The sequence below is a fragment of the Bubalus kerabau genome, chromosome X (genome assembly GCF_029407905.1).
Source record: "Bubalus kerabau isolate K-KA32 ecotype Philippines breed swamp buffalo chromosome X, PCC_UOA_SB_1v2, whole genome shotgun sequence".
NCBI lineage: Eukaryota > Metazoa > Chordata > Mammalia > Artiodactyla > Bovidae > Bubalus > Bubalus kerabau.
The window spans coordinates 11,475,786-11,492,768 of NC_073647.1; the positions used below are offsets into that span (position 1 = coordinate 11,475,786).

The following is a 16,983-nucleotide window of genomic DNA, read 5'->3' on the forward strand; positions in this document are numbered from 1 at the left end:
AGTGAGAAGGCATTAGTTCACTGTCTTCTGAATGGGTTCAACCTCACTGGCAGTATGGTGCTCAGTTCCAGACATCAGTCTCTTAAGAGTGACACTTAAGAAACTGAAACACATCAGGAGGAAGGTGGCCAGAGTGGTGAAGGCCTGGGATCTACGACACACATCTGAAGTGCCAGGAGTGATTAGCCTGAATAAGAGAAGGCACAGGCAGGTGGGAAATATATCTTCAGATATTTGAAGGCCTGCCATTAGAAGAGAGAGTAGATATTTCAGTAAGCCTCAGACAAAAAGGAACCTTAGGTGGTGAAAGTTACAGAGAGGTAGATATATGCTCAATATAATAAGGAAATCTCTTATCACAAGAGCTACCTAAAAGTAGAATGCACTACTTTGGAAAAAGTGGTGAGCTCACCATCAGCAGCCGTGTTCAGGATGAGATGGAATGCCCACCTATCGATCAAACTATAGCTAGCTAGGTAACTAATCATTGCTCAGTCGTGTTTGACTCTTTGCGACCCCATGGACTGTATGCCAAGTCACTTCAGTCGTGTCCGACTCTGTGCGACCCCATGGACTGCAGCCTACCAGGCTTCTCTGTCCATGGGATTCTCCAGGCAAGAACACTGGAGTGGGTTGCCATTTCCTTCTCCAATGCATGAAAGTGGAAAGTGAAAGTGAAGTCACTCAGTTGTGTCTGACTCTTAGCGACCCCATGGACTGCAGCCCACCAGGCTCCTCCATCCATGGGATTTTCTGGGCAAGAGTACTGGAGTGGGGTGACATTGCCTTCTCCCATGGACTGTATAGTCTATGGAATTCTTTGGGCTAGAATACTGGAGTGGGTAGCCATTCCCTTCTCCAGGGGATCATCCCAACCCAGGGATTGAATCCAGGTCTCCCACATTGCAGGCAGATTCTTTACCAGTTGAGCCACCAGGGAAGCCCAATCAAACTATAGAGGGGCTCTGCATTGTAAACACCTAGGGAGTGACCTCGGCCATTACCCTCCACATTGAGAATGTGATGCTAAGGAATTCAAACAGAATGGTAAATAAAAGCTGATCTTGCTGACTGACAGTGGACCTAAATGTTTTATTATGTTTATATGGTTTGGGTTTTAATTATGAAGTATTCCAAGCATGCATAACAGATAAGCATTAATTAACTTTTAAGAATAATTTTTGTTTAGGGGCCAAGCTCACTCTCCCCTCAGCCCAGCATAGGCTGCAAAATTAGACAGTGGAGCACCAGTGTTATGTGACACAATATTGAACTTGAGGCTCTTATCTGTCAATGACAAATCTTAGGGTTGATTCAAATGCATCGTTGGAGTTCATCACTTTCCTGCCCAGCTTTAGAAATTGTTTCATTGACTGTGACTGGATCACTGGATCAATTAGTTTTTCAATTAAGAGTTGTGCTAAAATCCCATGTAAAATGAGTGGCAAGTCAAGACAGGCCCCTGACAACTTTAGATGATTGATGGAGACACGTAGGTGAATAGCAGAGATGGAGGCTAGGAAGAATGACGATTCTGTTGAGCTATTTGTTATGGAGATGATAAGTACTGGGAGTTGAGAACCAATAGCACTTATTCACTGACACTTTGATAGCAGCTTTTGTAATATTTCAAAGGAGAGTTTCAGCTATTATTTCCATTCTTAGCGCATCCCTGTGAAGTGGGCAGGACAGGTGTTAGTTCTCCTGGCTGACAAACGACAGACCTGAAGCCCAGTGAGCTAACCTGCCCCAGACCACACAGCAAATTAAAAGACCGAGCCATATAAAAACACATTGCAGAGGCTTGCCCCTGGCAGTCCAGTGGTTAAGACTCTGCACTTCCAATGCAGGGGCACAGGTTCAATCTCTAGTTGGGGAACTAAGATCCCACATGCTGTGTGGCATGGCCAAAAACAAACAAACAAAACCCACTGCAGGGCAAACATACTGAGAGATAATTTTTAAAATAATATTAAGAGCAGATACTATTTATCAATTGAGCACAGACTTCTATGAGAGCCACATACTTTGCTCATCTTCATTTAATCCACACAACAATGTTATGGGGTAGGTATTATCAGTCTAATGGTTATAGATTTGGAAATGAGGTTTGGAGAATTTAAATAACCAGCCCAAATTCAGTCATTTGACCTCAAAAATAAACTCCAGCTTTTCCACATCCATTGCCACAATTCAAATCTAGAACACTCTTGTCTCTCATTTAGACTGTAGGAAAGTATCTCAAATGTTCTCCCTGCTTTCACTGACAACCCCCTTAAATTTACTTTCCATACACCAGCCAGATAAATCTTTTAAAAATATAAATCAGCTCATGGAATAACCATGAGCAAAGTCCTTCCATGATCTCCCCGTGTTGTCCTTAGAATAAAATCAAAATTCTTTACCAGCATCCTTCAAGGTCCTTCACAGTTAGGACCCTGCCTCTTACCAGATTCTTCATGTAGCTCCTCTTTACTGGCCACACTTCAGTCAGGCTAGTCGTCTTTCAGTGCCTTGAGTACATCAAGTGCTGTCCTCCATCTGGGCCTCAGAAAGTGCTATTTTCTCTTCATGGGATGCTCTTCTACTCTCAGGTATCAGCTCACATGTCACATGGTCAGATATCTTTCCCCTTGACCTCATCTAAATTAAAGTCACCTTGTCACATAGCCTCACAGCACCCTAATACCTTTCCTTCTTAGTACTTAGAACATGGTAATCACAGATCAGTATGATTCTTTTATTACTGTTTGCTTCCAATACTAGATTGTAAGCACCATGAGGACAGAGGTCAAATCTGTTTTGCTCACTGCATGTAGACAGTGTTTGTCACTCAAGAGGCACTCAACATTTCATTTGATGAATGAATAAACAAAAAATTTTAAACTCATGAGCTCCAGCCCTTAACCACATGTCTTGATATAAAAGGGCCTAAAAAGCATCTCCTTTCTCCAACCCAACTCAGCACTTCTCCTGCCATTTCTGACATTGCTGCGGAAGGGTAGTTTGCACTTAAGAGTTGAAAAAAAGATGAATGTTCCAAAATACACGTGTTCATATGTTAATGTGTGCATTTGCAAGCGGCTATATTCAAGTAGGATCAAATGTTGATAATGAGTGTTTTCTTTGCCAGCGTTGAGATACATGCCATGTAATTGCAAAAATAACTAGTTAGACTGTCAGAAGGCAGGATACTCCTGAGAGCAGAACAAAATGTTCAAGAGAATTAACCCAAAGATGATAATTAAACCATGGAATCATCAGCTGCAGAATGTGTTGACACCTTGTTCTGACTTTTGAACCTATAAGCACCCAATGAACCCAAGACCAAAGGATGTTCAAGCAGACTGGAAGGCTGATCTGTATGAACCCAGAGAAAGGATGAGCTGGCTTCTACCCCACCCCAACCCTTCCATCCTTTACCTAATGCTTACTCTCTTACATCCCCAGGTTAAACACGAATAACCAGTTTTAGGGCAAGACCAGGGAAGTACACACTTATATAGTGGACTTTGTAGAGTCTACACTTCCTAACTTTTATCATTAAAATAACTGATGGGATTACCTCAATATGCATGCCTTTTCACTAGGGTAAAGCCTTGTTCTCTGTGGAGATGAAGTCATAACCAAATCCTGTGGATATCAAACAGAGAATGGAGGAGGCAGATTGAAACGGGGTTACAATGCTGCCAGGGGATATTTGCCACTATTTTCAGGCATTTATGGGCTTATCTTCAAGAAAATTAAAGATACCAAGGGAACATTTCATGCAAAGATGGGCTCGATAAAGGACAGAAATGGTATGGACCTAACAGAAGCAGAAGATATTAAGAAGAGATGGCAAGAATACACAGAAGAACTGTGCAACAAAGAGCTTCACAACCCAGATAATCACGATGGTGTGATCACTGACCTAGAGCCAGACATCGTGGAATGTGAAGTCAAGTGGGCCTTAGAAAGCCCACTATGAACAAAGCTAGTGGAGGTGATGGAATTCCTGTTGAGCTACTTCAAATCCTGCAAGATGATGCTGTGAAAGTGCTGCACTCAATATGCCAGTAAATTTGGAAAACTCAGCAGTGGCCACAGGACTGGAATAGGTCAATTTTTATTCCAATCCCAAAGAAAGGCAATGCCAAAGAATGCTCAAACTATCACACAATTGCACTCATCTCACACGCTAGTAAAGTAATGCTCAAAATTCTCCAAGCCAGACTTCAGCAATATGTGAACCGTGAACTTCCTGATATTCAAGCTGGTTTTAGAAAAGGCAGAGGAACCAGAGATCAAATTGCCAGCATCTGATGGATCATGGAAAAAGCAAGAGAGTTCCAGAAAAACATCTATTTGTGTTTTATTGACTATGCCAAAGCCTTTGACTGTGTGGATCACAATAAACTATGGAAAATTCTTCAAGAGATGGGAATACGAGACCACCTGATCTGCCTCTTGAGAAATTTGTATGCAGGTCAGGAAGCAACAGTTAGAACTGGACATGGAACAACAGACTGGTTCCAAATAGGAAAAGGAGTTTGTCAAGGCTATATATTGTCACCCTGCTTATTTAACTTATATGCAGAGTACGTCATGAGAAACGCGGGACTGGAAGAAGCACAACCTGGAATCAAGATTGCCAGGAGAAATATCAATAACCTCAGATATGCAGATGACACCACCCTTATGGCAGAAAGTGAAGAGGAACTAAAAAGCCTCTTGATGAAAGTGAAAGAGGAGAGTGAAAAAGTTGGCTTAAAACTCAACATTCAGAAAACGAAGATCATGGCATGTGGTCCCATCACTTCATGGGAAATAGATGGGGAAACAGTGGAAACAGTGTCAGACTTTATTTTTGGGGGCTCCAAAATCACTGCAGATGGTGACTGCAGCCATGAAATTAAAAGACGCTTACTCCTTGGAAGAAAAGTCATGACCAACCTAGACAGCATATTGAAAAGCAGAGACATTACTTTGCCAACAAAGGTCCATCTAGTCAAGGCTATGGTTTTTCCTGTGGTCATGTAATGGATGTGAGAGTTGGACTGTGAAGAAAGCTGAGCGCTGAAGAATTGATGCTTTTGAACTGTGGTGTTGGAGAAGACTCTTGAGAGTCCCTTGGACTGCAAGGATATCCAACCAGTCCATTCTGGAAACTCCAGTACTTTGGCCACCTCATGCGAAGAGTTGACTCATTGGAAAAGACTCTGATGCTGGGAGGGATTGGGGGCAGGAGGAGAAGGGGATGACAGAGGATGAGATGGCTGGATGGCATCACTGACTCGATGGACATGAGTCTGAGTGAACTCTGGGAGTTGGTGATGGACAGGGAGGCCTGGCGTGCTGTGATTCATGGGGTCGCAAAGAGTCGGACATGACTGAGTGACTGAACTGAACTGAACTGAACACAGCATCATGGGAGGTGTTTCCTGTGCTGAACTGGAAATTAGATTAGATTCTTAGTATCCAAACTTTTGGACTTTTTGGATCCATAAATGTTTTAAGGGGGATTAAAAGGGTGAGTGGAGTATAGATTGATCTAGAGAGTCAGCAATGTTTAACTTTTGCTGTGTTAAGTGTATTAATTTTCTATTTACTACTATAACAAATTACCACAAATTTAGTGGCTTAAAATAGCACAAGTTTATTATCTTCCAGCTCTGTAGGTCAGATCAAGGTGTTGGCATGGCAGCATTCCTGTCCAGAAGCTCTAAAAGGGAATTCATTTTCTTGCCTTTCCCAATTTCTAGAGACCACCTGCTTACTTAACTCATAGCCCCCTCCATCTTTATTCATAGTTATGGCTGGTCAAGTCTTTTTCATATCACATTACTCTGATACTGACTGTTTTTTCAACTTCTGTCTTCCACATTTACATTGGGCCACCCAGATAATCCAGGATAATCTCACTATTTTAAAGTCAACTGATTAGCAACCTTAATTCTATTGGCAGCCTTAATTCCTCTCTACCATGTAACCTAATTCACAGATTTGGGGGATTAAGACATGGACATCTTTGGGGACACAATTATTTGGTCTGCTGCAAAGAGGGCATATATATCCATATAAGTTCATATATATACATACATATATGTGTATATATGTATGTATGCTGCTGCTGCTGTTGCTAAGTCACTTCAGTCGTGTCCGACTCTGTGCGACCCCATAGACGGCAGCCCACCAGGCTCCCCCGTCCCTGGGATTCTCCAGGCAAGAACACTGGAGTGGGTTGCCATTTCCTTCTCCAATGCACAAAAGTGAAAAGTGAAAGTGAAGTCGCTCAGTAGTGTCCAACTCTTTGCGACCCCATGGACTGCAGCCTACCAGGCTCCTCCGTCCATGGGATTTTCCAGGCAAGAGTACTGGAGTGGGGTGCCATTGCCTTCTCCTATACATACATATAAATTCATATATATGTATATATATGAATTTATATATATATTTGAATTTATGTATATATGAGTGGTATCATAAACATCACCATTATTTCAGAAAAGAAAGGACTCTACATACAACACTCAGATAATATAAATGATACAGAGAAAAGGACTATTTTTTCCTAAAAAAAGAACAGTTGTCAACCTTCCCCCAACACACACACACACACACACATACACACACACACACACGGATATTTCACCAGACTGGAAACTTCACCACGGACCAGCATCACAGCTTTAGAAAACACTGGTCTCCATGATCTTCCATCTCTAAGCTTCCTTGATCCCCTGGAATTCACTGTACTGTGTTATTACCTAGAGAACCTTCTTGTGGTATATCTCTACTGGTTCCTCCATAGCTGTGTTTTTCTTCTTCCTGCTTGTTTCAAATGTGATCATTAAGTCAGCAAGAGACTTCAGTTTCCTTTTTTCCCCCAATTCAAAAGGCTATGAAAAGTGTTCTGTAAATGATATGGAATATTGTTATTCTGATCTTTGGGATAATCAAGTTGTTTGACATTTTTGTAATGAGGCCTTTTGAAATATGGGTGGTGTAATTAGCTGCCACACTGAACATTCTCAATACCTGTCCCGACCCTACAGACTTGGGGACTATAAATAAAAGTGTGACAGCTGGCTCCAGCCTTGCTTGTCACTCAGCATTGAGGGGAACACAGCCGGTGAGCTACACTAGAATCCCCAGGCATCCAGAATGTAGTCATAAATGACTTTTTCAACTAAAAGAATTTGCTGTTTTGCTAGGAGGAAGAGATGGAGACAGGTATTCTTAGCAAGCAGACAATCGTGATATTTCACACTGGGAAGCCTTGGAGGCCCCGAGCGGAGACAGCATTTTATCTGCACAAGGGAATAATATAGGGAGGGGAAGAGTCAGAGGACAAAGTCAAATTAGCAGGGTTCTTCCTGAACCTATGACTACCCAGAAGTGACCCAGGAGTGAGAACAAGAAAGAACACTGAAGAAATGTCTAGGGAAGGTGAAAGAGAAGAAAAACTGGGCTTCCTGGATTTAGTGTGAAGTCAAGGGCAGTGGTTGCTGTAAGAGGTGTAACCTGATGGGGTGAACAGAGTGCAAAGTAAAGAGTTGGCAAGAGAAAAGAAACACAGAATGAACTATTTAGTTGCCAAGTGTATGCTAAGCACCATGTATTTCCTATGTACCATTTCATTTACTCTTCTCTCCGTGACAATAACCAAGTCACATTTCTAACTAAGACATACTTTACCTTTTACTTATCTCATTTCTTACTGTCTTTTCCCCTCACTAGTACACACATTTTGGGAGGACAGGATCAATTTTCTCTCCTGTATCTCCTACGACCTATAATGGTACCAGCACATAGTAGATGTTCTACAAATATTTGTTGCATGAATAAATAGCTAGCATTAAGCAAGTATCTCTTACATGCCAGGTACTGTTATAGATAGATGCTTCCCATGAATGGAGTCATTTTGACTTTCACAACCAATGCTGAGACAGGCACCATTATCTCATTTTTAAAGATGAAAAAACTGGGTCAGAAACAGAGATAGTAAGTAATTTGCCTAATGAGTGATGAATTCAGGATTTCAACCTAAAGGATCCAACTCTAGAACCTGCCTTCATAATCTCTATCCTATACTGAGGCTCACAGAGTTTAAGTTGTGCAGCCTAAGACTGGTAGAGCCATAACTAGAAGTGAAGTTCACCTACCTCAAAAGCTTCTGCCCCTTCCTTTTATGCTTCACGGCTTCGTAAGACTGCCAAGACAACTATTTCTTCCATCATTATTTTACCAGGGACTAGTCTCCTGAGATGGAGAAGGCAATGGCACCCCACTCCAGTACTCTTGCCTGGGAAATCCCATGGATGGAGGAGCCTGGTAGGCTGCAGTCCATGGGGTCGTGAAGAGTCAGACACAACTGAGCAACTTCACTTTCACTTTTCACTTTCAAGCATTGGAGAAGGAAATGGCAACCCACTCCAGTGTTCTTGCCTGGAGAATCCCAGGGACGGGGGAGCCTGGTGGGCTGCCGTCTATGGGGTCGCACAGAGTTGGACACGACTGAAGCGACTTAGCAGCAGCAGCAGCAGCAGTCTCCTGAGAAAAATAAATGGGTGTGGTTCATTAAGGAGTCAGATAAAGATAACACACATTGCGCCAAAGAATCACAAGTCCCCAAAGATCACCCACCAATCTGCCACCTGCTCTCACTGATATTTGAGGCTGGAGGGAACTGAGAGCAGCAGCTGGCAGATGAGTCACGGGAAACCCCTGGTGGATCCATCTATGCTGAGAGCTAGGTATTGTGGGTAAGTCATTTTCATGCCAGGCAAATCCTGACCCATGCTGCCCTAGATAGCACTGGAGTAGGGATGGCGTGGAGATGCTGATAAAGCAGTTCTGAGAGACTGGTTCATAATTCATTGCATGACCTTGTGCAAGACACTTCGTTGCTTTTTGTCAGTTTCTTTAGGCTAGGGAGGCATCAGTGGGACTCTGTGTTGAAGCAGAAGAGATATTTACTATATCTCTTATCTGTTGGACCTTGCCACATAAAATTTCATCTGGAGAAAGGGTTCTACACTAAAAACTGTGCTTGAAAAGACAGTGAATGACAGAGTATTTACGTTTCTTCTATTTCAAACATTCTAAGGACTTAGAAACATAGACACTATCCCTTGGGTCAGCTCAGTGTACTATTCAGCCCTACTTTCTGCAGCCAAGAAGGGAATTTATGCCCCACTCACAGGTCCCTTATGCCCCAGCTTCCCTCAAAGGCTATTACCCCTGTCCTCGTGTGGCAATTGTCTTCCCCACTGGGCCTTCTGCTTATGTTACTTGCACATGTTGAGACAGAGCAAGTGTAACTATGCACAATAGTATTTGCAGGACAGCTGCACCTCTGTTTTATCCAAAAGGAAGATGAACCTATTTGCAGGCAGGAATAGAGACGCAGATGTAGAGAACAGACATATGGACACGGGGTGGGGGGGGAAGGGTGGTTCAAATTGGGACAGTAGCATTAACATTTATATGCTACCACGTGTAAAATAAATAGCCAGCGGGAAGCTGCTGTGTAGCACAAGCTCAGCTCAGTGCTCTGTGATGACCTAGAGGGGTATGATGGGAGGGTGGGCGGCTCCAGAGGGAGGGGATGTATGTATGCATATAGCTGATTCACGCTGTTGTATAGCAGAAACTAACATGATATTGTAAAGCATTTATACTCTAAGGGAAAAAAAAAGCAATAGAACACTTACTGATATTTTCCTAATACGCGTCTTGTTGATGTCCACTGCCATGTGTCTGCCTGTTAGACCACAGCAGCTGAGCATTCTCTGAAAGGTGCCCCTGATCTACAATATAATACTCCTAGGTCTCTCACCTGAGCTGGGCCCAAAGCTGTAAGCTTAGTTTGGAATTTTTTAAATTGTCACTGGGCTCCCTCACACCTGCTCACTCACCCATTTTTAGATCTTCCTGAGTCTTATTCTACTTGCCATCATACATAAGCTTAAAGATTTCACTGGGTGCTCCTGCCTGGAGTCTGGGTTTCACATAAACAACATGACTTTCTTCTTATCAAGTTTTAAAACAAGCAAAAATAGCATTATGTTGTTTAGGTGCATCTGTGTATTTTTTTTTTTAGAAAATCAAGCTAATGATAAATTTAAAAATTCAGTGTAGTAGTTACCTCAGGGGGAGGGAGAGAATCAAAACAGGAAGATTGAACAGAAGAAGAAGACATAGGTAAAACTAAGTTATTAGTAATATTATGATTCTTGGGTTGAGTGATGGTTCTATGAGTGTTCAATATATTTTAAATAAATAAATAATGAAATGTCCATGTATAAACTACTAATGACTAATTCTGCACCCACGAGGTTCAAAAACAATGATTACAAGAGCAATGCAAGGTTTAAAAAAAAAAAACTTAACCAGAATCTATAACCTACTTTAATTTTCTGTTTCTTTCCAATACACCAGGGGCTTTTTGAAACTCTAAGAGGATCAGAGCTATACGTTTGTCTCTCTCCAAGTATTTCTCCCTCAATTATTGTTCATAATTTTGCCTGGTTGGGATTTCCTTGTTGAAAAATATGTTTCATTGTATGCTAGTTGCTATAGATCTAAGAATGACTGGCTACTTCCTGAGTCATTTTGGATGAAAAGCCATGATTGCTTATTCCAGTCTTCCAGCCTCATGACTGTTAATAAGATTGGATTCTTTCTAGGGCTGCCAGATAAAATTCAGGATTTTCAATTAAATATGAATTTCAAATAAACAAGTAATTTTTCAGTATATGTGTGAATTTGAGGCATATTTAAACTAAAAATAATTTCTTATCTATCTGAAATTCAAATTTAGTTGGACATTCTATTTATCTATTTTCTAGTTATATAAATATATATTCAATATATTTTTATTTGCCAAATCTGGAAATGCTATTTCATTCAAGCCAATAAATACTAACCAATGTCACTGTTTGTTTTGGGTCCCAGGGAGTGTGAGATTTGGAGTTGGACTCAGGTTCAAGTCCTGGCCCCTCCACTTAAGAGATAGAACATTTTTTGGTCTCAGAATTCTTATCTATTAAATAGAAATGATAGTAATACCTCAGGAGGTTGTTGGAAATATTAAGAGAGATAATATGTGTGCTTAGCACATGGGCTGGTACCTACTAAGAACTCAATAACTGCTATCATTATTGTTGTCAATGTTATACAGAACGTTATGTGTATTGGCCAAGATTTGACCTAGTACTGCAAAATTCTACATTGACAGGATGAATTTGGGAATGGGACTCTCCTTCATGTCTCCTTTGGTGACGATTAAGACAAAGTGCCATCTAGCCACTTCCTTTTTGTTTCGGAATACTTCTTTTGGCCCCATGTCATGAAATGCCCCAGGTTCATTCTCTAGTTGATTTTTCCTTTTAATATAAAGGCTTTTCTTGCATGTGTTTGAAGGTCACTTAGAATTCCTCAAGTTGGAAGCAATTGTCTTCCCCTAAGGAGGCCCTTGAGTGACTGATAATCACCTTTGAAATGCTACCTCAAGCCAATGAGCCATGAGTTTGGCTGATAAAAGGGAGCAAACCCTTTACATTCTCTTCTCTGACCCCATCCATTCCCATCAAAACTGAATCTATCCATTTTCTTACTTGTGCCTGGAAAATCCCATGGACAGAGGAGCCTGGTGGGCTGCAGTCCATGGGGTCGCTAAGAGTCGGACACGACTGAGCGACTTCACTTTTACTTTTCACTTTCATGCACTGGAGAAGGAAATGGCACCCCACTCCAGTGTTCTTGCCTGGAGAATCCCAGGGACGGGGGAGCCTGGTAGGCTGCCATCTATGGGGTCGTACAGAGTTGGACACGACTGAAGCGACTTAGCAGCAGCAGCAGCCTGACATCTAATTAGACATGTTAATGGCTAAAAAAAGATTGTAATTTGGGGGAGGGGGCTCCCAAGCCATAGGCTTTTTTTCATAACTCAAAACCTGAAAAAGTAAGCCTAACGTTGGCTTCCTAGCTGATAAGGGTGACCAAGCAGGGGCCCTTAAATCACACTGCATTATCAGCTGCCTGTTCTGCCTGCTTCTCATGAATGGAAGGGAGCAGTAGTGCAAATAATCTGAAGATCATTTCCACTTGGTTTGGGAATGCACCACATGGTGCTGTTGTAGCTGATTTGCTTTGCTAATTTTGTTCTACTTACGCTAATATTGAGATTGGTTCCCATTTTTTAAGCTCATCTGGGCCCGAAGAAGGAAGAGGTAGTGGCATGACCCATTTTGAGATGGAAGAAAACTCACCACAAGCGTGAGGAGGACGTGAACATTCTGTGTGTGGGCTACCAGGTCTAGAAGATCAAATCAAAAGGATTAAGATAGAACTTTACCTATTATACAGGGGCAGAATCGGCCCACCTACCCCATGGGCACTGAAAAGCCAGTATTCCCAATGACTTGCCCAGAATCTGAAATTCTCCTCATTATTAGTCTACATAATGTTCATCATAACATAACTAGATAGGTAAAGCATTATGTAACCTAAGAAGGGGCTTCCCAAGTGGATCAGTGGTAAAGAACTCACCTGCCAATGCAAGAGACACAAGAGACGCGGGTTTGACCCCTGGGTCAGGAAGATCCCCTGGAGAAGGAAATGGCAATCCACTCCAATATTCTTGCCTGGGAAATGCCATGGACAGAGGAGCCTGGTGGGCTACAGTCCATGAGGTCACAAAGAGTCAAACACGACTTTGTGACTAAACAACAACAACCTAAGAGGAGTAATACATTTCCTAGAAGACACATTAGCAGTCCATCTGACTAAATCATCAGTCACTATTGTTACCTAGTAGAAAAGCACTGCAGGGGTGAGACACAAGATAATTCTATTGGGTTGGCCAAAAAGTTCATCTGGGCTTTCCCATAACACCTTCTGGAAAAACCTGAATGAACTTTTGAGCCAACCCAATACCTTGATGGGGCCTGGGTATCCTAAGAGGCCCCTGGGCAGCTACGGTGGAAGTGTGGGAGCACTTGGTGCCTTGCGGGTGTACTGGGAGGTTTACTGAAGGAGGGTAATACAACCTTCACCTCTTTGCTTCCCACATTGCTCTTAGTTTCCTGCTCATGCTTAGTTTTCTCTCATAGAGAAGATGCAACTGCATCAGATAAATTCTTCCCTTTCTTATCCTTTGCCTGCTGGGCAACTGGATTTTCCAAGGGCTTCTAGAGACTTTAGCACCCACTGGTTTTCTGTCTGTCTTTTAGAGTCTAACTATGCACTCTATTTCCAACCCTGCAAGCTGCAGCAAAGGACCATGAAGTTACTGAAATGTCTTTCTCCTTTTCTCATTGCAGTCTGCTCCCAGTTCTCGAGAGGGGTGTATGCCATCTTTGGATTCTATGACCAGATGTCCATGAACACTCTGACCTCCTTCTGTGGAGCCCTGCACACGTCCTTTGTCACGCCCAGCTTCCCCACTGATGCAGATGTGCAGTTTGTCATCCAGATGCGCCCAGCCTTGAAGGGCGCCATCCTGAGTCTGCTGGGTCACTACAAGTGGGAGAAGTTTGTGTACCTTTACGACACAGAAAGAGGTAAGACGCATCTGCTCTCCTCTTTGAATATTCACGTAACAGTGGTCTTCAACCTTCCTCAACTCATGCTTGTCCCCTTCCCTTCCAGTAAATAAAATCTCATATGCTTTTAAAACTGTAATTATTATTCAAAATGAATTGAAGAGTAGGGCCAAAAAAAAAAAGAATCAAAGCAATACTAATTTTAGAATCTAATTTTTCAAATTATACATGTCCTCCCATCCCAAACTTTGAAAAGGGGTTTCGGATTATCTTCCTGGTTGAATCACTGTTGCTGAAAAAGAACCCTCCCTCCTCCTCAAAATAATTGATCTGGTCTAAAATACACTAAGCAAAAGTGGCTTAGTCTAAAGTAGAGAAAGGCCTAAGCTGGAAAGCTTTTGCAGAATTAATCCAGCCAGAGACCACAATTATCCCCATTTCATAGATGAGAAAACTGAAGCCCAAAAAGGAAAAATGCTTTTTCACACAGTAGCTTAACCCCAGATTTGGGACTAGTGGCAATGTCTCTGGCTTCCAAATCACATTAGGCTTTCAGATTGTAGGGCCTCAACAACTAGCTGATGGAAATAATGAAAGGAGACTGGCTAAACTGGGTTTGGGGGGGTGGATAGATTTTCTAAGAGTGAGGCATATTATATTGAATCTATTGATGACATATTATATGGAAAGAGTCTCAAAAATTAGGGGTCTGATCTTAAATAGTATCCAGTTAGGTATACACACCATAGTGCAGCTAAACAGACTCCTCAAAAATCTAGTTATCTTTGAGGGCTTTCTTAGTAAAACCAGGGAATCCTATCACTATGAGATTCTAAAAGACAATGTTACTTTATCACTTGTTTGCCTATATAACCCTGGCTATATGCAGGGAAGGGCTTGCCAAGTGGTGCTAGTGGTAAAGAATCTGCCTGCCAATGCAGGAGACACAGGAGACCGGAGTTCAATCCCTGGGTCAGGCAGATCCCCTGGAGAAGTGAATGGCTACCCACTCCAGTATTCGTACCTGGGAAATCCCATGGACAGAGGAGCCTGGTGGGCTACAGTCCATGGGGTCACAAAGATTTGGACACGAAGTGTCTTAGGACACATGCACGCAGGGAATGGCTGTCTCTGACTCAGGATTTTCTGATTCAGAGAAAGAAGGAGCAAATGGAAGACTTCTCTGAGGGATTACTGCAAGTGACGTCCTTATAGGTAACTGAACTTGAAGGGCCATTTTGTTTTTAGGAATCCAGAGTGCTCTTCACTTCACTCTTATTTTGATAGATCATCAAACCCTCTCAGGAAACCCTAAGGCCTGTATTTGCTTATGGTACTTACCTCCAAAATATTATCAAATTTCATGAACCCGAAACAGGAGAGCAGAGTTCTAGTCCATTCTCTGCCACTCACTAGCTCTTTGACCTTAACCAACTCACTGAGGCTTTCTTGGCCTTGATCTCCTAACCAAAGTTATGTCCCTTCTTAATGTAATATGCTATGACTTTTAATATTATACCAGACTTGGGATACTTTGAATCTTATTACTAATCCTAGCTTACATATTATCAGTTAGTCAACCAATCTATAAGGTGTTATCCACCCTCAATGGTTTATTCAAATCTTGTGATACATGCTTATATAATACAGTTCCAGTGGGGGTAGACAGAAAAAGGACATTAAGGAAACAATTCATGAACAACTTTCAGAACAAAGTATCAAACTCAGTAGCAAATTAAGTGATACACTACAGATTCTGATTGTTGTAAGACTTATGAAAAAGTAGAACTCCAAGAAATTAGAATTTTCAAAGGCTGGCTAGAAGAGTCAGGCCTTAAAAGATATGTAAGCTGTGGATTGGAAGAGAAGAGGGAGATAGAGTTTGGGGAAGAAAAAAAGAACATGAACAAAGGCAGAATCAGAAAGGAGTACCCTGTGTTCTTGCACATCTTTGCCTGACTAGGATACCAAGATAGTTTAAATGTTCTAATTCACAATTTGCTAAATTTTAATGCATTTCCTTTCTTTCAAACACTGAAGATGAGTTAGCCTATTTCCATGTATTATATACAGTAGAATCTAGTACATAAAAATCTAATTTTCAAAACTAATATTTGTAAATTAGACAACTTCTCTCCTGAAACTTTTTAAAATTAAATATCAGTTCTGCTAATACTTTGTGAAAAGCAGGAGACACAAGTTCATGTATTCTCTCCTCATCTCTCATGACCCTCCTTTGCCCATTAGCTCTCTATTGGAGGAAAGGGAGCAAAAGCCCATCTCTCTTTCTTTCTTTGTCGGCTGTGCTGGGCCTTTGTTGCAGTGCACAGGCTCTAGAGCACACGGGCTCTCCAGATGTGGTGCGTGGGCTTAGTTGCTCCACAGCATGTGGGATCTTAGTTTCCCGACCAGGGATCAAACCTGCATCCCCTGCATTGGAAACATGGAGTCTTAACCACTGGGCTACTAAGAAAGTCCACATCTCTATTTTCTAATCCTGCATAGTTTTTCTCAAATCATCTCATTAAATAATTTGTTCGGTTCTGTGGTCTTAGAACCAAATGAAACCTTTCTGACTCATGTGGGTTCATATTTTTTCCTCTATAGCCATTTAGCTGGTGGGATTAATCTGTTCTGTTTAAGAAGTAATTTTCTATAAAGTTTTATACTAATTTCCCCCTTAGAAAGCCTTCTTAAAACATTGCACACCACAACCTGGGTCCAAATTTTTCAATGGTTTTTATTTGCCCACATTGAAAAATAAAAGCAGTCTACTCCTCAAGGCATACTTATGCCTCAACCAACTAACAAACCTGTTGTCTTTATGTTACCTGATGGGAAACGTCCATTGCAGGCTACGCCCATTTTCCACTGTTGCCCAAATGTGCCAGAACCACACTTGCCTCAGGAACTGCCCTTCTACTACCACCTGGAATTCTCTCCATCTTGATTATGGAAATTCTTCCTGCCTATCCTTCTGTTTTTCAAAAACCCACTTCAAACTCTACCTCCTCAAGGTAGCCTTTCCTGACCACTCCAGTGCACAACAATTCATTCACTCAATAGGTAGTAGGGTTAAATTGCTGAACAGGATAGACATGTCTCCTGCCATTGTAAAGCTTACATTCTAATAAAGGATATAGAGAAAAATAAGTTAGCAAAGAAAAATAAGCAAAAATTTTATATTTAGGTCAGGTGCTATGAAGGAAACAAAGACAGATACTAATCAATAGGACATAATTGTCAAAGGATTCTCAGTGACAACCTCATGAAGAAGGAGCATTTCAGTTGAGAACTAAAGAATTAGAAGGGAACAGTCATGTGAAGAATAGAGGGAACAAGTTTTTAGGCAATGAAAACAGCAAGTGCAAAGGCCCTGTGGCAGGGAGAGCTTAGTATGTTTGAGAAGCTGAAAGAAGACAAGTATGGCTAAAGGGTTGTGAGGAAGTGG

General features: G+C 41.7%; 1 protein-coding gene across 3 annotated transcripts in view; it reads left to right on the forward strand.

The window, feature by feature from the left end:
• The window catches only part of GRIA3 (glutamate ionotropic receptor AMPA type subunit 3), a 308,412-nt gene that overhangs the window by 65,625 nt on the left and 225,804 nt on the right, over positions 1 to 16,983 (forward strand). For all 3 annotated transcript variants that reach the window (XM_055564728.1, XM_055564729.1, XM_055564730.1), the window contains one exon: positions 13,311 to 13,550. In XM_055564728.1, coding sequence (XP_055420703.1) covers positions 13,311 to 13,550 — 240 coding nt within the window. The remainder of the gene's footprint in view (positions 1 to 13,310; positions 13,551 to 16,983) is intronic.